The following is a 23,786-nucleotide window of genomic DNA, read 5'->3' on the forward strand; positions in this document are numbered from 1 at the left end:
CAGAGGCCCGGGGATAAAGCGCTGGAGGCAGAAGAGGCAGCAGCCTGGCCCGGGGGCACCCAAGGGCACAGAACTGAGGGGGCGGTCCCATCACACTCTCTTCCTCTTAAAACCTGGCTTTTCTCTCTTTTTTTTTTTCCTTGAAAGAGAGAGCACCTACAGCAGGGGTGTAGGGGGCAGAGGGAGAGAGAGAGATTCTCCAGCAGAGTACCCACTGAGTGTGGAGCAGGACCCAAGGCTCCATCCAGGACCTTGACATCATGACCTGAGCCGAAATCAAGAGTCCAATGCTCAAATGACAGAACCACCCAGGTGCCCCTTACATCCCCCTTTAAAGAGGTCACCGGAGTCAGTGACCCCAGCAAGGCCTCACATGCCCTGGAAGCACTGCCTTTGGCTCTAGGACCCTCCCACTCCCCCACCCCACCCCCACCCAGCACTGGGCACAGGCCGGGGGCCCAACAAACATCAGTAAGCTACAGTGGAGCCTGGTGCCTGGATCCTTCTCAAGGTACCCACTCATCCCTTTGTACCCACTCAGCTGGCCAGGACAGACCTGGGTGCACACTGGCCTTGGCTCCTTGTCCCCTGCGCTGTGGGCTCTCCAGGGGCACCCCAGGCTCACCCAAGCTCCTAAATTGGGACCGAATGGAACTCTGATAACCAGCCAGGCCACCAGTCGGGGCCTGGGGGCCCAGCGCCAGCTGGCACTTTCCTTCCTGTCCCCCAGAACCTAGAGCCGTTTCATGCAGCGGTGGGACAAACGTTAGGTTCTGTACATATGAAGGCTGGGACCACCTCCCAAAAGAAACACACAGGGGGTTCACCATGCGGCCTAGAGACTGCGGTGTGGTCGGGGGCAGGGGCAGTCACGGAAGACTGGGTTCAAGGAACAGAGGGCCAGGGTGGGGGTAAGTGACAGAGTCAGGGACCTAGAAACGGACAGGAGGGCTCCACAGTCCCAGAGTGGTCTAGGGGAAGAGGGGCAGGTGACCGAACAGGCAAAGGGCTGCCAGCACTCTAGGGTGGGAGTGACAGTTCTTGTAAGAGGCCCAGACCTGGCAGGGTTGATGCTGGTGTCCGGGCCTGTCCTCCAGTGGCCTTCAGATCGCCGTGCCCACAGGTGGACGCCACTTCCTCGGCATCCACTCTGCCTGCAGACAAAACCCGCGAGCTGTAGGGGGTCCATGAAGGGCTTTAAGGACACACAGTTGCTAACAATATTAGCCACAGCTGTTTTAAGTGCCTGTCAAACAATGCCTCTCTAAACCTGGCTCTGCCTTCTAGGAGCTTCTAAGTCAGACACCAACAGGGAGAGGAAAGAACGAACATGTGGACGAGTCACCCATGCTGCAACGTGAGGCATCAGGCCGCGGCGGGACAAGAAGGCAGGATGGGACAACGCACCCCCTCCTCTTCTGCTGACCCGTGGGTCTTTTTTAAGATTTTACTTTTTAAAAGTAAGCTCTGTGCCCAACATGAGGCTTCAACTCACAACCTCAGATCAAGAGTCACATGCTCCTCCAACTGAGCCAAAGCAGGAAGGGTCTATCCACTCAGAATTCCCAAGCAACTCTAGGAGGCTTTCCAGCGGCAGAAAGAAAGAGAGGCAGAAAGAAAGAGAACCGTAAGGCCTGGTGAAGGGCCGTAAGTCCCTGGGAAAGAGATGGGGGAGGGTTGGTCTGTCCTGCGCGGCAGGCCCAGCCCTGATTATTCACTGGGATGCGTACTGGCAGGTCCCTCGGCCATAACCTGGGCTCAGATGTGCCCTCCAGCCCTGGACAGGAGGTGGGGCCTTGGGGGTGAGGGGGCCACGTCCCCACTGCCAGGAGACAGGTTCACCAGGGAACCTGTGGGAGACACACAGACAGGGAAGGGGCTCTAGGGGCAGAGGGAGGACCTGTGGTCCACAGAGGGACCCAATGAGAGCTGCACACCTCTCGGGCCAGGAAGAGCAGGCTACCAGGGCCCGGGGAGCCTCTGTTCACCTGGGGCTGAGACTGGGCCAGGTGCTGCGGCCTCCCAGAGAAAGACAAGAGGCCTGTTAGCCCGAGCTCTTCCTGTGACTCCACAGGCCCACCCAGAGAGGAAGAGGGGCAAAGGCCCTGTGGCACCAGGACCCAGGCTGGGGAGGAGCCCTCACTCCCAGGAGCTGGGCAATGGTCACAGAGCCACCCCCACAGCCCTGGCACCTCAGTGCTAAAACAGAGGCACATGCAGCTTCAGATCTGCCCTCAGCCCCAGTGCCAACCCCAGGACTACAGGGAGACCAGAGCAGTGGAAAGGGCTGTGGGGCGGGGCTGCCCACAGAGACACAGGGCACCTTGGTGCCAGCAGAGCCATGGAGAGGGCAGTCATCCAACAGAGGCATGCCACCCCATCCTCCACTGAGCTGGGAGCAGAAGCAGGCCAACGCCATGTGCATGTGCAAGCCCAAGAGAAGCACGGGGGTGGGTTGGGGGTGGGGTATCTGTGGGAAAGAGTGCGTGTGTGCGTGAGGAAGATGGGAGTGCATGTGGGCTGGTGGGTGGCAGGAGTCTTCTCACATCACCTCCTCCTCCCAGCCCAGCAGAGACTAGATGCCCTCCCCCAGGGAAGCCAGTCTGGGGGGAGGCATCCCTAGCTCCTATCCCAGGAAGCAGGCTCAAAGCCAAAGCCCATAACAGAGAGACAGGGGACAGGCTCCCAGTGGAGAAGGAAGCCCATCCAGGAGAGGAGCCAGCAAAACCTGAGGGAGAAGGAAGGAAAAGAGGTGAGGCCCTCACCACCCCCTCGGCTGCCCCACCCAGTAGTAAACAAAACCTGCACAAACTCCCTCCTCATATTCACCACCCTCCAAGACCAACCTTCTATCCCCAGTCTCTGTTCCCCAGGGAGGCTGAGCCCTCAGTTCTCTGAACCAGACAACCCGGATGGTTTCTGTGCTGGGGGCGGGAACTTCGAGTCCCTCCTCCTGGGTCTCTGCTGCAGAAGCACACTCACGTGACCTGGACCTGCATGCATACAGAGGCAGACACAGGTCCAGACACGACGCGTGCACAAGCACAGACACCACTACTGGGGAGGCAGCGAGGGAAGCAAGGAGGCGGAAGCAGCTCCCTGCCGCCTGCATGCCCAGCTCCCATGGACACAGGGTAGTCTCGGTGGCCTCGAGGGAGTAGAGGGGAGGCCCCCAGGAGCTGGAGGACAGTGCAGGGGAAGTCAGGGAGGGCGGGAGGGGCCAGAACGCCAGCAGTGATGCTGGTTCTAAAATGGCCACAGGCAAGGCAGGGGACAGATGGTCCCTTTCTGCCGTGGCACTGGAGAAGAGGGGAAAGGGAAAAGAAAAAATAAATATCATCACAGTCAGAAATTTAAAAATAGACCCCAAACCCTAAACGATGAACAGCTTGCTTCTGAGGTTCCACCTGCCTCCAGAGGATTCTGGGGAGAGGGAGGGGTGAGGCCTGAAGGGCACCCCCTGCCCAGAGCCGCCTCCCCAGCCTTCCCTCTGGGCCCCGGCTGCAGGGGCACCTTGACCTTGGTCCTGCCACAGAAGCGCTTTTGTCCGTGACCAGCAGAACCCCTTCTGTCACCTCATACCTGGGGGCAGCGCAGCCACCACCCCAAACTCTGGCACCCCACAGTCACCATGTCAGGTACACCTCAGACTTGCAGGGGGCCAGGCATGACTATCACCCCATTTCACAGACGAGAAAACCAAGGGGTCCAAGGACTTTCATATTTGCTGCAGTGCAGCTGGTGGCAAATCCAAGGGGGCATCTTGCGGCCAAGTTGCACTACCCTGGTCCCTAGGGCTCTGTCCGCCCCCCTAGATGACACACGCAGACACACGCCGTGGGCGGGCCAAAGAGGCTCTTCCTCAGGCTCAGATCTGACCGCCTAAGGCCAATCTCCCAGGCATGGCTCATCTGGAGCCTCGCCAACCCCACTTCAACTCCACCTTGGGGTCATCTGTTTCCTGCTGGTGTGGGGGCAAGGCAGAGGGGCAGGCGCCCTGCACACCTCAGGACTTCTCTGGGTTCTTCTATACCACCGCACCCTTGCTCACTGCTCACTCCCTTAAGCACAGCACTTCGCCCTGCCCTGAAGCTGCGTGCCCTGCCCATCCTCCAGGATGCTTCCCACTGACCACCTGCTTCCGCGGGGCCCTGTGGTGCCACCAACTATATTATTGTGATTACGTTTCTGTCTGTCTCCTGTGCTAGGCCCTTCTTAGGAGTCAGGGCCACATTCAAAACCTGCCTGTTAAATGAATATAGAAATAAAAGAAAGCTGGTGTTCCCTAGAAAGGCCTTCCTTCCTCTTTAGAGCAATCAATGGTTTCTAACACTAGTTTTGGGTTTATCTCCATTCTTCCAAAACTAATCCATGAATATTCACTTAAAAGCAATGCACTAGGGCAGCTGCTAAAAGCAAATCTCTTTTTGTCATGGGGATCAGCACCCTATAATTTATATGCATAATAAAGATGTGTCACTAGAAAGTAGACTTTCTTAAAACAACAAACTCCTATATAGTTGGCAAAACCCAAACAAGAACATGATTCTTTTTTTTTGAGTAGGCTCTGTGCCCAACATGGGGCTTGAACGCGTCATCTTGACATTAAGAGCTGCACGCTCGCTCTAGCGACTGACCCAGCCAGGCACCCCTGAATAAGAACATCAGTAAGGATCCAAAGACTGTGTATGGCCACTAGGCAAGGAGAGTTCAAGGGGAAGCATCCTGGAGGAGAAAGAGGCAGGCAGAGGCTGGGTTGGGTGAGAGGGGCCAAGGTCCTCCCCACCCAGAAGACAGCTCCTGGCTCCAGGGAGGGTCAGAGGTGCAGGAGGGTGGGGGGGTGGGAGGCCGCAGCCCCAGATTGCAGCACAGCAGGCAGGGGAGTAAGCACAGCAGGCAGTGTGTAAACCGGAGGCCTGGCCGGGGTTCTGATGCCACCACGTAACAGGGCGTCTGTAACAGGGCGTCCGGGAACTCCCCTCCAAGAGCCTCTCCTAGTCTACCCAGTTCTAACACACAAGAATTTTTGGATGTGAGGACATTCTGAAATCCACCAAGAGCTACACATTTGCACAGAATCGTTCTGAAGAGACTGCGCCCAGAGAACCGGGGGAAACTGGGTCAAAAGGTGACTTAGTAACACTATCGGTGGCCCCAGGATATAGGGTGAAGAGCGGCAGCGCAGAAGAGAACCCTGATAAAAAGCAGAACTGAGCGTAGGACAGTTAAGGGGCGGGGGTGGGGTGGGAGGGGAGGCAGATCCATGACCCTGGAGGGAGGGGTGACCAGGTGGGCCAACAGGAGGAGGGTCATCTCTATGGAGGGGGGAGGGGAAGGAAGAAGAGGAGGGGGAGGGGAGATGGGGAAGAAGGGGGAGGAAGAAGAAAGGGGAGGAGAAGGGGGAGGGGAAGAAGAAGGAAAGGAGAATGGGGGAGAGGAGGAGGAGAGGAGGAGGGGGAGCAGGCGATGGCAGAGGGCTGGCAGGGGTGGGAGGGGACCACACTCCCATTCCCCATTCCCAGTGTGAGCCAAGTGGTGGAGGGGGGCTGACAGAGAAGGACCTCAGCAACCTGGCCGGGGTAACAAGGCTTCTCACTGTAGCACAAACAAATCATTATCCCTCACTGCCAACCTCCTCCTGAGGGAATCAGGTGTCTGCATGCCTCTGAGGGAAGGGACAAGGAAACCTGCGGCCTATCTGGGCAGCGGGGGAAGGTGCTGGCTGGCTGAGCAACAGGGCCACTCTTGAATCTCAGGGTCGTGAGTTCGGGCCCCAGGTGCGCAGAAATGACTTTAAAACATAATAAATAAATAAGTAAGTAAGTAAATAAAAATGGTTGTAGACAGGAGGCCAACCAGGTGTGGTGAGGGCCCTGGGGATAGAACCACCAGGACTCAGGAGGAAGGGCAGGAAGGGTGGGAAGAGCAGGAAGGGAGGGAAGGGCAGAGGACAGGATGCTGAGTCAGGCAGCACAGCAGGTACAGGGTGAGGTAGGCAGGGAGGGGAGGAGGGTGGCCTGAATCAGCCCAGGAGGACCAGGGCTATCCTCCCAAGGGTGGAGACCAGCCTCTCCTCGGCCCCACCAAGGGCCAGCTCACAGTGGATCACAGCCCGGGGACATGGAGAAGGCAGCAGGACTTCCTGACCAGCAGGATGGAGCCCACATCTCCCTACCTCTCCCACCTGCTCAGCACCTTCCCTGGCCAACTTCCCACCAGGCCAGGCATTCCTGGGCCTAGACAACCCAGACAACCAGAGACCAAAGCCCCATGATGAATGGACCAGAGTGCTGCCCTCCTTGGTAGGGCATGCCTGCACAGTACCCCTGCAGGCACTGAGCCGAAGCCCTGGTGGCCTGGAGCAGGGAGGCCCTCTGTCTCCAGGCCCGGGGAACCTAGCAGCCCCAGCCCCCAGCCTGCAATCTACAATCGAGCCTTTCAATAAGCACTTTGCTCCCTTCTGTACCGGGGGCCTGGGTCTCAGACCCTAACAGAGCCAAGCATCCCCCTCAGGGCACCTGGGTGACACCTAGGCCCTCCCCCACACGCCCAGTGCTTCTTCTGGGTGGCCAGGAGCTTCTGTGCAGAGGGCAGGGCGCAGGCCTTTGGCTCAGGGGAAGGACAGACAGGAGTTTCAAGTTCAGATCGCGGATCCTGAAGCTGCTCTGTCTTCCAGGGGAGCGGGAGGACTCTCGGGCTTGGTGGAGGGCTCTAAGGCAGGGAAAAGGCAGCCAGCCGCGCTCCCACCTGGGGGGCCCGGTGACTCAGCCACCCACAGCTGAGGACAACAGGCATGTCCACAGACCCCAGGAGATATCCTTGCTGAGCCTTTCTTTCATAAGAGTGATCAGGTGGCTCCGACCTCCAGCGAGCAGTCACCCACACGTCAGCCACACTTCTGTTTCACCATCATAGCTGCCCCATGAGGGGGTCTGGCCACCCTCATGTGACAGATGACAAAAATGAGGCAAAGGAGTAAAGACGGCCTTGACAACAGTCACCCCATCAGTGATGAAGCAGGGTGTGAATTCAACTCTGTCTCCGGGGCCCGTGCTCTAGTCCAGACCCTTCCTGTGCCCCAGGTCAGTCCTCACTGGTGTGGCCACTCTGCCCTGGGTGCCAGCAGGCTCGAGGACTAGTCCCTAGACTGTGTGGGCCCTGAGGTCTGCTTCGGACAGGCCTGGAGACCTGCTGAACCCTCCTCTAGCATCTGCTGCGTCCTTCCCAGATGTGCAGCCCAAGCCCACACCCCAACCTCACCCACAGGGGTCTCTGCAGTAGGTGCTGGTATCCCCCAGACGAGCTGGGCTGTCATCCTGGGCTATCCCACCCTGGCCTCTCTCTCAGCTCCCTCTTGCCCAGCTTCACACACACAACAGCGTGGGGTGAGCGTGCCTTGCGTGTTTACAGTGCCGAGAACAAAGAGCACACCACCTAGGCAGCACTCCCAGACTTCCAGGAAGAAAGAGGGAAGTAGGGAGGGGGAGCCTGGATCTGAAGGACCCCGGGGATCACCTGGTCCAGCAGGCTTGGGAGCCCACATGCATCAGATTACCTGGGTGAACACATCTGGGCTCCGTGGGGTGCAGGGGCCGCCCCAGGGGCAGGGCCTGGGCACTTGAAGGATAAAAACATTTCCCAGGTGACTCCGACCACCTGATTAGACCCCCTGCTCTCATCCCCTCGTTCTGTGAGCAAGGAAACCATATCCCAAAGAGATGACACTCACCCTGGAAACGAGAGACAGACCTGAAACCAGAACCAGGGCTCCTGGTTCCTGAGGCCGCTTTCACTCTGGGTGTCATGCTGCCTACGGCCTTGCAGGGCAGCTCTCCGGAGACGTCAACTCGGCCCCATCTGAGAAGGTCGTGAGGCCAGGGCAGGGGCTGGGATGGCAGCAGGAATGTCATTGCCCCCTTGGGAGACACACGTGACCTGCTCAGAACATACCCTCGACCCTAGGCTGCCCAAATACCCAGAAGCCTGTAGGTCGTCCTGCGGCCATGCTGCACAGCAGGGTGCTGGGCACGCAAGTCCTGGCAGTCGGGTTGGACAGGCTCCACAGTGGACCTCCATAGGCACTTTGGAGATGTACCCAGCCCTCACGAGCTCACTCCACACAGGCACCACAGCCGCGTCCCCCTTTCCTTAGCGAGCAGCGGCGCTGACCACACCCAGGCAGTGGGTGAGGCCCCCAGGGACAGCGCGAGGGCCCCCCCGAGGACGGCGGGGCTCCTAGGGCTGAGTGAGCACCAGCCAAGGAGAACCACAGTTCCTGATTCACACCTGGCTCAATGTGAGGAAAAAGGAGAGATGGCCCTGAGCAGGGCTGAGGGGAGAAGAGCCTGGAAGCCCCAGCGAATATGTGCAGCCCCCCCCAGGCTGTGCATACGAGGCAGAGGAAAAGTCCTCAGGTTTGGGAGCCAGCACACAGACTGGTGACCCAGGGATAAAGCCTCAAGAGCGTACTCTAAGTCCCAGTGCCCACGCCACGAGCTGTGGCCCTGAGGCCTAGACTCTGACCTGTAAGGCAGGCCCCCTGCAGCACCAGTCTCCTGCCCTCCCCTCTTTCCCCCTGAAGGTCAATGAAGAAACTGCAAATGGGGTGGACAGAGGAGAGCCAAGAGGCAGGACAGGCCACTGCACCAGTCACCTCTAGTCTAAGAAACCCAACACGACTGTGGGTCATGCTGGGGATCTGCCCAGGGCTTGGGCCCCAGGGAGGGATGCAGCTTGACCAGCTCCAAACCACACAGGCCTGGAGGTCCAAGAGGGGCATGAGAGGGGCCTGCAGGGCTATGCAATTGCCCCAAAACACCTTCAGCAGGGAGCCACCCCTCCCCCAAGTATGTCACCCCCAGGAGAGCCGCAGCGCCCTGCACGACCCAACCCTAAACATCTCCCTCCTGCACAGGATGTTATCCAGGTCTGAGTTTCCAGCACCCAGAAGGGTTCCCATCAAAACACAAGCATGCACTAGTGGAGCACAGCTTCCAGCCAGAGATGTGCCCCGCACCCCTGGGGAAAGGTGGGACCAGGAGGGACAGAGCTCTCGACCAGTCCACGGCACTCATCACAGGTGGTTTCCTTCCCTTTCTGGACAAACTCCCATCGACGTGGGTGCCCCTCACATGCAAGTGCAGACAGGCTGCTGCACTTGGTTACCCTCGCCCCTCAAGTGACCTTTCCAACCCCCTCCAGCGGACCCCTGGACCCCCAGGATGAGACGTCAGAGCGGAGACAAGCATGGTGTTGCAAGCAGGCGCAAGAGAACCAGAGACAGGAGGGGGCCGGAGGGCCTGACCATGAAAGAGAAGCCCCAACTTCTTCTGCTGCAGGGTCTGCTTGTGGTTCCCGCAGCCACAGCCCCTTCATTTAACCCCCCTTCGGCTGCAGGCTCTGGGGCAGGGGTGGCTTGGGGGCCAGCTGAAGACACACCAACATCTGGGAACTCCCAGGAACCTCTGCAACGATGTCACCTCAGCCCACGCCACAGGTGTTAAGCACCTGCTGTGTCAGGCCCTCCCCTCAACTCCACGGGGGAGTGGGCTAGGGCTGAGAGGGAGGACGGGCGTGCAGCCTCATCCACGGAGCTGCAGCTGGAATGACAAACAGGCTGTGGGCTGGGTCATACACCGGCATGAGGGTTTTCAGTGCCTCCACATCGCACCCTTAATGTGGCTAAGACCCTCAGATTTTAGGTATCTATAACTGCAGTAAAAAACGCTGTTTCCAAGGGAGGAAGAAGACTGTCTTCCTTTCTTCCTGCCGAAGAATAGGCCTCTTTTCTGAATCATTCAGCTCTTGCTTCTAAACTAAATCTTCCAGATTCTTTTTAACATTATTTGATAGAAAGAGAGAGAGAGCATGTGCACACAAACAGGGTGCGGAGGAAGGGCAGAGGCAGAGAGGGAACCCCAAGCAGACTCCAAGCTCACTGTGGAGTCCGACCTGGGGCTCCATCTCATGACCCCAAGATCACAACCTGAACTAAATGAAACCAAGAGTCGATGGCCGACCACCCGAGCCACCCAGGGGCCCCAGCCTCCTAGATACTTGTACGCAGCTTTCCCTCCTGTCACAGTGCCTAGTCGGCAGCCCATCACCCCAACATCTTTCAGTCCCAGGGCTGGCTCCCTGAGCTTCTGTGTTCCTGGCATGTGCCCACCACCGCAACCCACCTGCAGTCCCCAGAGACTCAGGTTAATGTCTCACACCCGCTGCCCAAACATGTCCCACGTTTGTGAACAAAGTCTGTCCCCTACCCCGGCAGTTTGGGACAGCGGGCTCCTCGAGGGCAGCAGCCTCCATCACATAGGCTGTGTCAGTCCATAAGACAGGCCTCAGTCCTGAAGGCCCTAGACAACGTGACTGCGGGAACATGGACAGTGCTCCATCCCCACGCAAGCCCACAAGGCCTGCCCACCACGGGCACACATGTGCAACGAAACCAAGGGGCGGACGGCACTGCTCACAGCCCATGGTGTAGGATGGAGGGCCTGCGGTGCCGTCTCCTCACAGGCGCCCGCGCACGCCTTGCCCCTGGGAGTAGGCCGGCCATACAGGCGCCAACACGCTCAGGCTCTGCACTGAGTCACACCTGAGTCTGACTCAGGTGCTGCCACTTGCTGGCTGTCCAACCCTCCATGAGGGCCTAGGGCTCCCCAAGTGCTGGGGGCCTTGGTGCCTCCACCCTGAACATGAGACCGCTTACTCTGCAGGGCTGGCAGGAGGGCTGGTGGGAGGACATGAGGACAGAGCCTCTCACATGGTTGTGACCTCAGGACCCCTTGTGCGGTGAAGCCACATGAAATAAAAAATAACCTGGGTCAGAGCAATCTCTGCTCTGGACCGAAGGGAGACAAAGGGGTCACCGGGAGTCTCACAGCAGAGGAACTGATAAACAGCAGAGCCACATGCTGCCTGTCCCCCAGCTGCGTGCTGTTGCCCCTGTCCCACCATGTCCCACCCTGTTCCACCATGTCCCACCCTGTTCCAAGGTGCTTTCCAGAGGGAAGAGGGGCCTTGTTCAGACAGACTCTAAGCCCTGGCAATCCGAGACCAGGAGCCCGCCCAGCTCTGTGCTCCTCAGCCAGGTTCAGGGGCATGGCAAGTGGACAGCAGCACTATCTCTGGGCCCCACCCACCTGTCCCCACTGTGGCCCTGACCCCCGCCCCTCGCCACCCCTAGAGCGCACCTTAGGCAGGATGCCTGCCTCTCCATGCAATCTGAGTCATGCTGCCCGCTCGCCATACCTGTCTCCCAGGGGACACCCTGACAGTGAAAAGCCTAGGAGCAGCAGAGCGCACTCACCTCATCTCCCAGATCCTGAGTGCGCCCTCCACTCCTGCCTGTTTTCCCAAAGACTCTTACCCGAGCCACTCCAAGCTAAGGACCAAGTACTACACGCTTCAGCCACCTTCTCAAAAATGTGCCTTGAAAGAAAGAGTGGGTGGGTGGTAAAGAGGGAACATGAAAATTTCCTTCCCTCCAGCCTGGCTTGGAGTCAGCCCATTGCACCTTCCGAGGTGTGCCGGCAACGCATGAAAGCTGTCGGGAAAGACAGGAGCTGCGCAGAGCCACTTCTGGACCACATTCCTCTGCGCACCCAGAGAGCAGTAACAGGGGACTTCATGGGCAATCCTGCCCCAGCCTTCCCCCGGCCTCCCCAAGTTGACACTGAGTTCGCAACAGGCACCGCTGGCATCCCGGGTGGAAAAACAATTCTTCGACCAGCTGCCAACACTTGGAGCGAGTAACAACCCTGGTCCCCACATACTGAAAGCCATCAGTGCTTTCCAGACACAGGACACCTAGGGCTCCCTCCCCAGCATCTCCAGATGCCCCTGGAGTGCCCCTGGAGTGCCATGTCGCCGGGCTGAGGACCACCGGGTAGGAACGTGTGCTGGGCTGCGCCGCTCGGGGGCCCAGGACATGTGAGGAGTGTTTTGTTGCTTGTGGATCAAACAGAGGGAAAGGACAAGTCACAGGAATAGTGGAGCAGTCTCCAAAAGTGAGCGATTACTGAACCCCAGCTCTGAGCTCAGCTTTCTCATGGGCACCGTGAGGGGTCAGCAGGATGTGAGGATTACGGTCCCTGGACAGGAGAACACGGTGGGGAAAATGAGGCCATAAAGCGACATACAATACAGAGTTATAGGTGTTCAAGGACTGAATTATGGGGTCTGTGAGGAGGAGGAGGTGACCGGCAAGGGCAGGTTTGGTCAGGAGAGGCTTCAGGGACAGATCACAAGAGTGGAGGTGGCTTGGAGAAGGAGCCCTTCCTGCCTCAGCCCTGCTGGTCCTCCATCTGTCCCTGCAAGGGCCGCTGGTCAGGGAAACTTCTCCAAACCTGGCTACCAGGAGCAGTCAGCAAGGCAAGCCCTTCCAATCTTCTCCTCAAACGGTTCCTGGAGGAAAAGGGTGCGAAGATCCCCTCTCTCCCCAAGAACACCAGCTTGGCTCAGGCCTGCGTTGAGGAGGCCTTCTCAGCTCACAAGCCAGGAGGTACAGCTGCTCCCCTGCAGTCCAGACTCCAGGATACTGGGTGCTCTGGGTGCTCCAGGGTGCTGGGTGCTCTGGGTGCTGGGGCTTTGGATGAGGGGGCTGTGGGTGCTCTAGGTGCTGGGGCTCTGGGTGCTCCAGAGTGCTGGGTGCTCCAGGTTGCTGGAGGCTCTGGATAATGGGGCTCTGGGTACTCCAGGGTGCTGGGGCTCTGGGTGCTCTGGGTGCTGGGACTTTGGGTGCTGGGGCTCTGGGTGCTACGTGATCTGAATGCTGGGGCTCTGGGTTCTCCAGGTGTTGGGTGTTCCAGGGTGCTGGCGGCTCTGGGGTAGGCCTGCAGACTCTCCTGCTGTGGGGAACGCCCTTTCCAGCTGAGTCTGAGGTTTAACCACCTCCACTGTCCAAGGCCTCTGGCTTCCTCCCTGCCCCCCCACCCCAGCCACCCCCTACTTCCTCAGAGAGTCCCCTCCTTGTCCCTCCTCATTCATCCCTCTGGGGCCACTATTGGTTCCTCCCACAGGCTGTGCCACCAACGGCTCTATAGCCTTCTACCAGCTTCTATGCTGCCACCCTCCTGAACCAAAGCTTTTCCTGGAGTCTGGCTCCTCCAAGAAGCCCAAGACTGTGGCTTCCCCAGCCCTGCTTCATTTCAAACATGCAAAGTCAGGAGCAGTCCCCCTGCAAACCCCACTCATCCCTTACTGGCACACAACATAAATTGAGACTTTCATTTATTTATACACGGCATCTACCTAAACGTTGGTTAGAATCCCACTTTGCACAGACCGTGCGAACAGGCACAAGGCCCAGGGCTGGGCCCACTTGTGCTTATTTCTGGGAGACTTATCTACCTTCCAACCCCAGGCACCACTCAGGCACACAGCACCCCCACCACCACCCACACACAGGTGCCTACGTGAGCAGATGGGAATGTGCATTTGCTGGACCATAGCGATCACTGTGCTGTGTACACGGACATCCAAACGTCGTGTCATACACCTTCCATACACACGCCTTTCTTACAAATCTAAAATAACACATCAAGTGATGAACTTCTCCCTCATATACCTGCTCTCGACGAGAAGCACAGTCACCCACCCTCTGCAGGGCGACACGTAGTTCATGCAGACCCAGTACCAAGACCCTCCCCACAACAAGCAAAAACGAGGGTCCTTGGAGTCACACGCCCTTCCCACATACATGCCCTACCCTCCAACACAAACTTTTTTTTTCCTCCCACAGGAAGGTTCAGAGGACATCATTCTGGACCGTTAAGCCTGGAGCTTCCACCTAATCCCCAGGCCTTGGTTGTTGACCTAATGCTCCACCTAAGAATGGCTCCATTCTAGGGTCTCCCAGTTGCAGCCATCACCAGAGTCTCCCTGCTGGTTCGCCTCTCCTGCTCTTTCTGTGCCAATGACAGCTTGGGTTTCTGGCCTGTAAACTGTTTCTATCGATCAAGCAAATATTTTTGTCTTATAAAAAGTAAGAAGGATCCTTTTTACACACTCTCATGGCACGCTGAAGTCTGCCGTGGTCTGTAGCTGGCCTGCGGTTACATGTGTACCTATAGGATTATTTTGCCAGCGTCCCTCTGCAGTCCGGGCTACAGGAACACCAAGTCTATCTTGTTCATCAATGTGCCCCTCGGTGCCTAATTCCAGAACTTTCCTCAAACAAACAGGAAGCCTAGCCACAATTAACAAGTACTTCCTCAGGCCATCTGGCCACTCGAATGGAATCTCCAGGGCTCCTTGGTCATTGTAGTTCCATCCCCTTCTCCCCTCCTTGTACCATCCCCTCCCCCGAGAAAGAACAAAAAGCCTCAAGCACCTTCTCAACTAGCCTTTAGAGGAGCTTCCTGTGGATGGAAGAACCCCAGACTCCAGTCAAGGCCTGGCTGGTGAGAAGACCAGCAGGAAGAACAGGAGCAGGGAGAAGGAACGTGGGTGTGGCCCTAGCCCGCGTCTGCTAGCAAGTAAGGGCTGTATCTCCCTCTTTTCTGTGGGCACTCAGGAAACATTCTGAAAGTTGACTTATTAACCTGATTACTTTTTGTTCTATTTCCAACCCAGGAAAGACAGAGGATGCTCGGGGAAGAGAAAGGACTGGGCATCAGATTTCGAGATGACTGAAGACAGGGCAATAGAAAACCAGTATTATTCATGGGAATCGGACTGAACGAAATCTTCCCAACCCTGAGGAGCCCAGGGGATTGAGGAGAGCAGCAACAGTTAGGGAAGGGGGAGCCGGAGCAGTGGAAGCATGTCTTAGGTGAATGCCCCCAGGTCCTGGTTCCAGCCTAGTGCAGGACTGAGCCCAATGTGACACCCACAGCCTGCCCACAACCCCCAGGACCTGGTATGCACACAGCCGCCTGCCTGTGCCTGGCGCTGATGCAAGAAGGGATGTCTCTGAAAACCTCGTCCAGTAGGACTTATCTAGAGCCAGCAAGGTCTATGGGGCTGACTCGTGGACGGCTTCTGGAGACGCTGCCTGGCCCCAGGACTATCTCTAGGTTGAGAGGCTACCTCCACAGTCCTCATGTCTAGACCGAGGCCCGAGTTCGAGCTTGTAAAGAGCAGCCACGCACTTCCTGCCATTCTGTCCCCACACCGGTAGGAGGGGACACTACGTGTCCAAGCCGTGTCCGCTGCCCTGTCGGAGGCACCAGGAGGCACCAGAGCCAAAACCGAGAGGAATGGAGGCCAGGCCTGAAATGGGGAAATCTGCTGGGCACAGCGGTAACAGCTCTGCTGGCAAGTGTGACAGGTGGGCCAGCTGGCTCCCTTGCTGACCCTTCTTCCTGTCATCTTAACTGTCAAAACCTCATCTTCCCACAGACCTTCCCTTCCACGTATCACCAAGGGCCATGGGCAATCTGTCCTGCCCGGCGGTGGCCAGGACGGCATCATCACTCCCCTCGTTTGGCAGGGAATGGCTGAACACCTGGCTCTGGAGAAGTTCTCCAGCACCTTCCTTCCATCGTTGTGCTGGAGCAGGCCTGTACTTCACTGCCCCCAGTGCCCCAAACAGCCCCAGCTTCCCTCTGCAGCTGTCTAGGGGAAAGTCACTTCCAGGCACCGCTCCTTCTGCAGCAGGAGACCCGGCTTCCCACCGCCTGCCTGAAGCATCTGCCACCAGTATCTGGACAGCTAGTGCACCAGAACCTGGTGTTCAGCAGCCCAGAACCGCCAGCTTTACGGGGGATGCTGGCCCTGTAGCCTCGTGCAGAGAGAAGAAAGGGGAAGAGGTTTCTCTAAAGCAGACACAACAACACAAATTCATTTGACAAGGAGCACCTGTCAGTACCACTGCCTAGCAACAAGTCCCTCCTGCTTGGGCACTACGGTACGACTTGAACATGGTGACGCTGAGCCTCTAGCTCCACAGTTTCAAGGACACTGCAGTCTGAAACTTCCAACTGCTCAGACAGTAGAGAGAAGCGGTTTGATCTATGAAGTGGGTCAACCAAAAAGGAGCGACGCAAAAGGAAAGAGGTCAGCCTGGGGTCTGCTCCCACCTCATACCATCCATTTTGCTGATCCTTATTCCTTTGTGGGAAGCCAAGAGCCACAAGCCAGAAGACTCTTCTGGAATATCACCAAGCTTGGACGCAGAGAAGGTCTGAAACAAGAGGCCCTATTTTCTCTTGGATGACCCTAAGTTTACTTCAAGTGCATCACACTCAGATGAAGGTTTCCAGAACTCTGTTTACCACCAGACGAGGTCTGATTCCAAAAACAACTCAGAAAAGATATTCTTAATTGTGTGTCCGTAAAAGAGGGGCAAAAGCAAGCCCAACAAACATGACATTTACTGAGTGCCTTCTCTGAGCAAGCATTGTGCTGAGAGCTCTCCCTTGTTCTGATATGCATTTATTCAACAAACACTGAGGCCCCATGATGTGCAAAACACTGATGCAGGCACTGGTGTGCAGAACAGTCAGAGCTCTAGCTTCCCCAGACCTTACATTTTAGTCGAGGTGGCTAAAAACAAAAACCTCTGTCGGATGGTGATAAATACCATGAAGTAAAATAAAGCAGACTAAGGGAATGCTATATAAAAGTGACATAAAAATAACGCAGGGGAAGCAGCACTTTTTCAGATACAGCTGTGCTGGAAGGCTTCTCTGATTGCCATCCGATGACAGGAGCAGCAATAAGCCCCTACATGCCAGGCCGGGGGCTGAGGACTCAACAGGCAAGACTTGGGGAGTCCATGGCAGCTCTGAGTTGGGCACCACTGCTCTCCCCACACCGAGCTGGGAGGAAAGGCTCTCGGTAGCATCTGGCAAGGCTGCACGGTGACAGAGCCAGGACTTGAACTCAGGAAGACAGCCCTGTCCCCATGCCACTCTGCGGGGGGAAACAGAGCCTCAGGGGTCAAGTGTGCCCCTGGCCGCGAAGCGGCAGGTCCACCGGCCTTGCCACGCAGGGCTGGGGTTCAGTGCCATTCAATCTGGCCCCCGTCAGACTGTTCCTCTCATCACTGGCTGAAAACCAAACCTTATCTTGAAACAAGAGGAGAAAGACAATGTAGGCTCTCCCAGGCCGGCTACTAAGTGAACATGTTCCCCGCTCTCCGCCCCCAGCACAAAACACGGACGAAAGGGAAAGGGGCTTTGCTGCTAATTCTGCAGGCTGCCATTTCCCACTGAAAGACAGGGACAGAAGAGATGAGCCAGGCCGCTGCTCACAGGACCACAGCAGCTCCGGAGGTAGAGCAAGGGGACAGGCACTAAGGAAAGGTCAGCAGCAAGGAGGAAGGAGCCCTCTCTCCCTTTGGCCCTCCAGGAGTGGGGTGGCAGTAGAAGCGGTGGTGGCAGGATGAGGAGCAGGGGGGATAGAAACCCTGGGGTCAGGTCCAAGGCCTCTCCTGAGGGGAATGAGAGGAAAAGGAGGCAGGAGGCTAACAGTGCTTCTGGCTGAGAAGTCCAGAAAGGAAATGCCACAGCCAAGGTCAGAGGGCATTTGCAGGATGGCTGCAAACCCCAGGTAGCGGGGGTCCGGGCAAAAGTGGAGGTTTATAGGAACAGAGAAGCCCTAGCAGAGTTCCACAGGGTTTCAACCACAGGTCATGGTTTAGACCTCCCGTTTATTGTATGTAACCCTGTAGCCAGAGTTAACAACCAAGATGGGAAGGGAAGATGGGGTTCATCCCAGAACACATTAAGGGCAGCTGGGAATTCCATCGTATGATACCCCAACAGGCCCTGCCCTGCAACACACGCGAGCACACACGGAATGAAAGCCAATGCTTAGTCTCCCTCCTCAGCAACTTATCACCTTGTCTCCAGCAAGGCAGGTCTCCTGGCCCAACACGGCACCAAACAAATTGTGACCTGAATGGCAAGAAAAACTGTGTCACCTAGAGAAACCCAATTAACAACATGACTCTGCTCTCCTCAATTCCCCTCTCCCCTCCAGGCATATCCGGGGCACCTGCGTGGCTGACCCCTTTTCCCACCACTAGCCACGTTCCCTGGCTAACAACAGCCAGACGGGTTTGAACGAGGGGCCTCTGGAGAAGCCAATCCTGACTCAACTGGGGAAATCCTGCTGCCCCCTACACCGTGGCCTGGTTGAGGAAGGCCGAAGGACACAGGATAAACGCAGCCCCTGCGTGGACAGCCTGGAGTGTTCACCTTGAAACCACCAAGTTGCTTCTTAAGTGCGCGCTTCTGGCTGAAGAGGGACACAAATGCTCCTGAGAGCTCCCAAATGAGGGCGTGCACATGCCCCCAAAGGGACAATAAACAGGTATTTCTAAGAAATTCCTGCTGTGGTTGACTCCTGTAATCCCTTTCCTAGGGAGGCCCTGCCCTGCGACGCCCCCATCATCTTCCCGCTGCCTGCCCACCGACCCCATGCAGCACGTCCACACACATAAACATCCTCCCGCCGGCCCTGCCTGCCACTGCCACGAGCCAGGGCTTCTGGAGAGAAGCAGCGCCTCCCCCCCCCGCCTCCCCCCCAGCGCGGGGCCGTAGCTGCAGGGTTGGTAATGCAATAGGCAGGGACCCCGAGACCGGATATGCCTGGTTCTGGACTGCTGTACTTGAAACAGGAGAGGAGGCATAGGGAGCGCCGAGCACACGAGGACCAGGGGGACGAGGGCGTCTGCGGGGTGCAGACGGGAAGGCCGAAATTCCGGCCGGGAGGGAGAGCTAGGCCATCCAGGGGGTGGGCGAGGCGGCGGTGTGTGTGTGTGTGGGGGGGCTGCTGTCAAGGCAGTGACAAAGTCAAAATTCGAGGCGCCGAGCGAGGGGAGGAGGAAAAGAAGGAGGTGGAGGAGGAGGAAGGAGACACAAGTAAGGGCACGGCTGGAAAGAGGCCAGGGAGGGGGCCGGCCGGCAGGACCGTGCAGGTGACAGGGCTAGGGCTGCGGGAAGCGCGGGGGTGGGGCGGGGGAAGGGGGTCAGCGGCGCCGGCAGAGGGGGCAGGGGTGTGGGGGCGGGGTACCGAAGGGCGGGGACCGACCTGGCTCCGGGAAGCTGCAGCGCGTGCCCCGAGAAGGGGAGCCGAGGGCTAGGGTGAGGGCGGGGGCGGGGGGCCCGCAGCGGGGGGCAGGGGGCACCCGGGGGACAGCGGGCACGTGAAGCGGGCAGCCGCGCCGCTGCCCCGCGGCGGCGGCGGGGCAGGAGCCGGGGCGAGGCTGGGGGCGGCGCGCTCACCCGCAGGGCGGACAGGTCGATGTCGTCCAGGCTGCGGGCGGGGGCTGGGTCGCCCATGGCCTCCGCGGGCAGCCGGGCCCCGGGGCCGCTCACGCTCCGGCTCGGTTATTCCGCTGCCGCCGTCGCCGCTTCTCCCCCATCGGGGGATCCCGGGGGCGGACTCCGCCGCGCCTCCCCCGGAGGAGCGCGGAGGGGGAGGGCCGGCGGGAGGACCGACCCACCGACAGACAGGAGCAGGCGCCCGGAGCCCGCACCCCGAGTCTCCCGCCTCTCCTGCGCAGGCGCCGAGTGACCGCGCGCCGGGAGGGAGGGCGAGGAACGTGACGCGAGCGCGCCGGGCGCCCCTCCCCCTAGGCGCCGACACCTGCGCGCAGGCGCAGGAGAGAGCGCGAGCGCGAACAGCGCGCGCTAGGACCCACAGAAGTGGGCGGTGGCCGGGCGGCTGCGGAGCGCGCCCACCGGCCGGCGCGCCTGCGCACTCGCGCTTCCTCCCCTCCGCCTGCGTTTTGCCCTCTTTCTCCCCCATTTCCTTCTCCGCTTAGCTTTGACGCTTTTCCTTCCCTTTCCCTCCTCCTCTTTCGTGTGCCCAGCTGCCAATCAAGCCACCCACATCTATTTGCGGGGGAAGGGGGCGGGGCCCAGCCCCCCTATTACTAGGAGGTTGTTATGGTAACACCCCACGCGAGGGCTGGGTGGCCTCTAGATAGGATGGGCTGTCCACCCACCTCATTGCCATGGCAACAGTGGAGCCGCCGAGGGAGGGGCCTGGGGTGAGAATGTGGCTCGAGAACCCACGTGGGAGGGAGGCTGGGGGCTCAGGGGGTGCCCTGCACCCCCCACCTTGGCCGGAGTCGGGGGTGTTGAGGAGGGGACCCGCGACCGCAGGACGGGGAAATCCTCCCGGACACCTTGTCCTGCACGAGGAAGTTACTTCAACAATTATTCGCTGACCAATCCCTGGAGCCGCGTGTAGTGGAAGGTGGGGCAGGGAGATGCTGAGGACCCTCCGTCCAACCTCTTCGGATCGTGCTTGGGTCACTTAGGTCTGGGGTTGGCACAGCAGCCCCAGCCATTACCCCACTGGAGGCTGGATGATGCTATGGACAAGAACCAGGAGTCATGTGCCGTTGCTGTGCTGTGCGACCTTAAGCCCGTTGCTTTGCTTCTCTGGGCTTTTCTTTGCCTGCGAAGTTGAAGAAGAAGGCTGTTTGCTCCCTGAGGTCACTTCCAGCGGCGACGGTGTCTCTGATCAGGAGACCCCACCACCAGTTTCCATGCACACACCACCTAGGAGAGTTTGCACGGAAAGTCCTTGAAAGGGGTGGACACCCCCCTTTCTGAGTTCTTCTCTTTGGCGCATTTTGATGCACGTCCACTTTTGCCCCCACCCCTCCTGTTCATTATGACATTGTCCTTGTCCGGGGCACAATCGCCGCTTGACCTCCATTGCTCTTTATCAGCCACCTGCCTGGTCTGCCTGCCGGGACTCCCTTAAGCCAGTTCTCCATGCCCACAGTGGTTTTTAAAATTCAGACCCGATGTCACCCCTGTTTGAGAGCTTCCACTGCGACCTCAGTTTTGAATAAAGTATGGCGTCGAAGACCCTTCAAGATTCCACCTGCTTCTCCTGCCTTGTTTTTCAACACTGTGCGGTTCAATTTCACATGTTCCAGGCATCCTGAAATTGTCTCCTCACTGTGGCCAGAACCCCAGAAACCCTCCCCCAGCCTGTGCATCTGCTATGTCCTCTCCCTGGAATATTCTGACCATGCCCACTCTGACTGCCCCTTGCTTTGTCCTACATGTCTGAATCAACTCCTCCACGAAGCCTTCCTTGACTCACTAAAGCTGAATATTGTTTTAACCACCTGGTCTAAACTGATGAGAACACTCACTTTGAATTGTAAATGTCTGCCGCATTCCCATAAAGGCAGGAATCAAGACAGCCTTGTTCAGTGCAGGTCTTGGCACCCATTAGAGGTTCAGTAACACGCTAAGTGAACGAAGGCCTCTGTCATCTGGGCAGACCCTGTGATATATGCTAACACAAGATCAACACCATGGGATAGGGGCACCTGGGGGGCTCAGCGGTTGAGCGTCTGCCTTCGGCTCAGAGTGTCACCCCAGGGTCCTGGGATCAGGTCCTGCATCGGGCTCCCCACAGGGAGCCTGCTTCTCCCTCTGTCTCTCATGAGTAAATAAAATATTTTTTTAAAAAGACCATGGGATTGTATGAAAAAACACAGAATTTGAACTTAGTCCTGGGATCCCTGGGTGGCGCAGCGGTTTGGCGCCTGCCTTTGGCCCAGGGCGCGATCCTGGAGACCCGGGATCGAATCCCACATCAGGCTCCTGGTGCATGGAGCCTGCTTCTCCCTCTGCCTGTGTCTCTGCCTCTCTCTCTCTCTCTGTGACTATCAAAAAAAAAAAAAAATGAACTTAGTCCTTCGGGCAAGTCATTAATCAGGTTCAATTCTATCATTGATAAAATAGAGATAATAGAAAGATTAGGATATAATAAAACTAGATATGTAGATTGGCACAGTAGATCCTTGACAAATTTGCTTATTACTGACTCACAGTCAATGTTTAATAAAGAGATACAGAAACAGTGAGTGAGCAGGTGAGGATTACAGGGGTAGGCTGGCCAAGAGGCAGTGCAATCCAGAAAGTAGGAAGAGCAGAGAAACCAGCCTGACCTCATGTTCGTAATTATCAAAGTTGGACTATGGACACTTGGATACATGACAGTTCATATTGTCATTTATGTTTGTATATATGAAATTGTCCGTAATAAAAACTTAGAATTGATGTGGTAGGGCAGCCCAGGGTGGCTCAGCGGTTTAGCGCCACCTTCAGCCCAGGTTGTGATCCTGGAGACCCAGGATCGAGTCCCACATCAGTCCCACATCAGGCTCCCGGCATGGAGCCTGCTTCTCCCTCTGCCTGTGTCTCTGCCTCTCTCTCCGGTCTCTCATGAATAAATAAATAAAAATCTTAAAAAAAAAAAAAAAGAATTGATGTGGTAGAGAAAGTCCCAGATTGGGCATCAAGGAAAGTTGAAATATATATTTTTAATTTATTGTTTAAAATATATTTTAAAATACATTGTTTAAAAACATTTTTATTATTTGAAATATGTTTTTAAAATTTCTTGTTTAGAAGTCAGAGGAGGAGCAGAGGGAGAGGGAGAGAATCTCAAGCAGACTATCCGCTGAGCACAGAGCCTAACAGGGGGCTCAATGTCATGACCCTGAGATGATAACCTGAGCTGGTATCCAGAGTCGGATGCTCAACCGACTCAGCCACCCAGGTGCCCCAAGGAAAGTTAAAATATTAAAAATAAGACAAATTTATGATCTCCAGGGTCCTGGAATCGAGTCCCGCATCGGGCTTCCCACAGGGAGCCTGCTTCTCCCTCTACCTGTGTCTCTGCCTCTCTCCTTGTGTCTCTCATGAATAAATAAATAAAACCTTGAAAGAAGAAAGAAAGAAAGAAAGAAAGAAAGAAAGAAAGAAAGAAAGAAAGAAAGAAAGAAAGAAAGGAAAGTCTAGGATTAATTGGGGTGGGAGTTGCAGATAGATCAAGAGACAGCATGAAGCAGAGGCCCACCTAGCCAGCTCCAGACAGCTGCCACCTCCACCTCCTCCCCAACCTCCACCTCCGCCCGCCCCCCCCCCCCCACAGTTAATGAGGAACCGGTCCCTTAGGGAAAGAGGCACTTACTGCTGACAATGAGGCTAATTAGCAGGATGCCAATTAGTACCAGGGGACCACTGTATGTGGGAGGGGAGGATTTCTTGTGTGCAAGTGGCTTCTTCAGAGGGAAGGAGGGCTGGACTCGTGGGATGGCAGCAGGACCAACTGCATCCCCCCTCTCCACACTGCCACCCGCCTGCACACCCAGCTTCCAGAAAGTCCTCCTCAGCTCCTCCATCTGTTCCTCTCCCTTTCTTCCTGCTCCTGGGGTCAATTCTCACGCTGGGAAACAAGGCTGAGGGAATGATGGGCAAAGGCAGGACCTATGCTAAGCTTTTTTCTGATTGCAAAATATTTCAGATACATAGAAAGATATCTACCCACTGCTCAGCTTAAGAAATAAATGCCCCTGGGACACCTGGGTGGCTCAGTTGGTTAGGCACCTGCCTTTAGCTCAGGTCAGATCTCAGGGTCCCGGGTTCAAAACCATGTGCTGTGGGGCTCCCTGCTTAGTGGGGACTCTGCTTCTCCCTCTCCCTTTGCCCCTCCCCCTGCTTGTCCCTCCCCTTGCTCTTTCTCAAATAAATAAATAAAATCTAAAAAAAAAAAAAGAGAGAGAGAGAAAGAAATGCCACTAATTTCCGTGAAGAGCCCTCTCTATATACCCCTCTGTTATGCCCTTCACTCCACCTGCTCCAGGAGGTCACCCTCCTGAATCCAGTGTGTGCAATGCTCTCTTCCAATCCATATCGTTTACAGGTACACCTAGCTGTATTGTATTTTTTACAAATGGAAGGTTTGTGGCAACCCAGTGTCAGGCGAGTCTGTGGGTGCTGTTTTTCCAACAGTACCTGCCCACTTCGTGTCTCTCTGCCACATTTTGGTAATTCTCCCAATATTTCAGA

General features: G+C 56.9%; 1 protein-coding gene across 10 annotated transcripts in view; it reads right to left on the reverse strand.

The window, feature by feature from the left end:
- The window catches only part of MINK1 (misshapen like kinase 1), a 41,544-nt gene extending 22,048 nt beyond the window's left edge, over window positions 1-19,496 (reverse strand). For 2 of the 10 annotated variants that reach the window (XM_041772717.1, XM_041772715.1), the window contains exon 1: window positions 19,182-19,496. In XM_041772717.1, the coding sequence (XP_041628651.1) occupies window positions 19,182-19,238 (57 nt within the window). In that variant the 5' untranslated portion in view covers window positions 19,239-19,496. The remainder of the gene's footprint in view (window positions 1-19,181) is intronic. The other 8 variants (XM_041772721.1, XM_041772716.1, XM_041772720.1 and 5 more) reach the window with 5 other exon arrangements.
- Window positions 19,497-23,786: the final 4,290 nt, after the last annotated feature.

Source organism: Vulpes lagopus, chromosome 10 (assembly GCF_018345385.1).
Source record: "Vulpes lagopus strain Blue_001 chromosome 10, ASM1834538v1, whole genome shotgun sequence".
NCBI lineage: Eukaryota > Metazoa > Chordata > Mammalia > Carnivora > Canidae > Vulpes > Vulpes lagopus.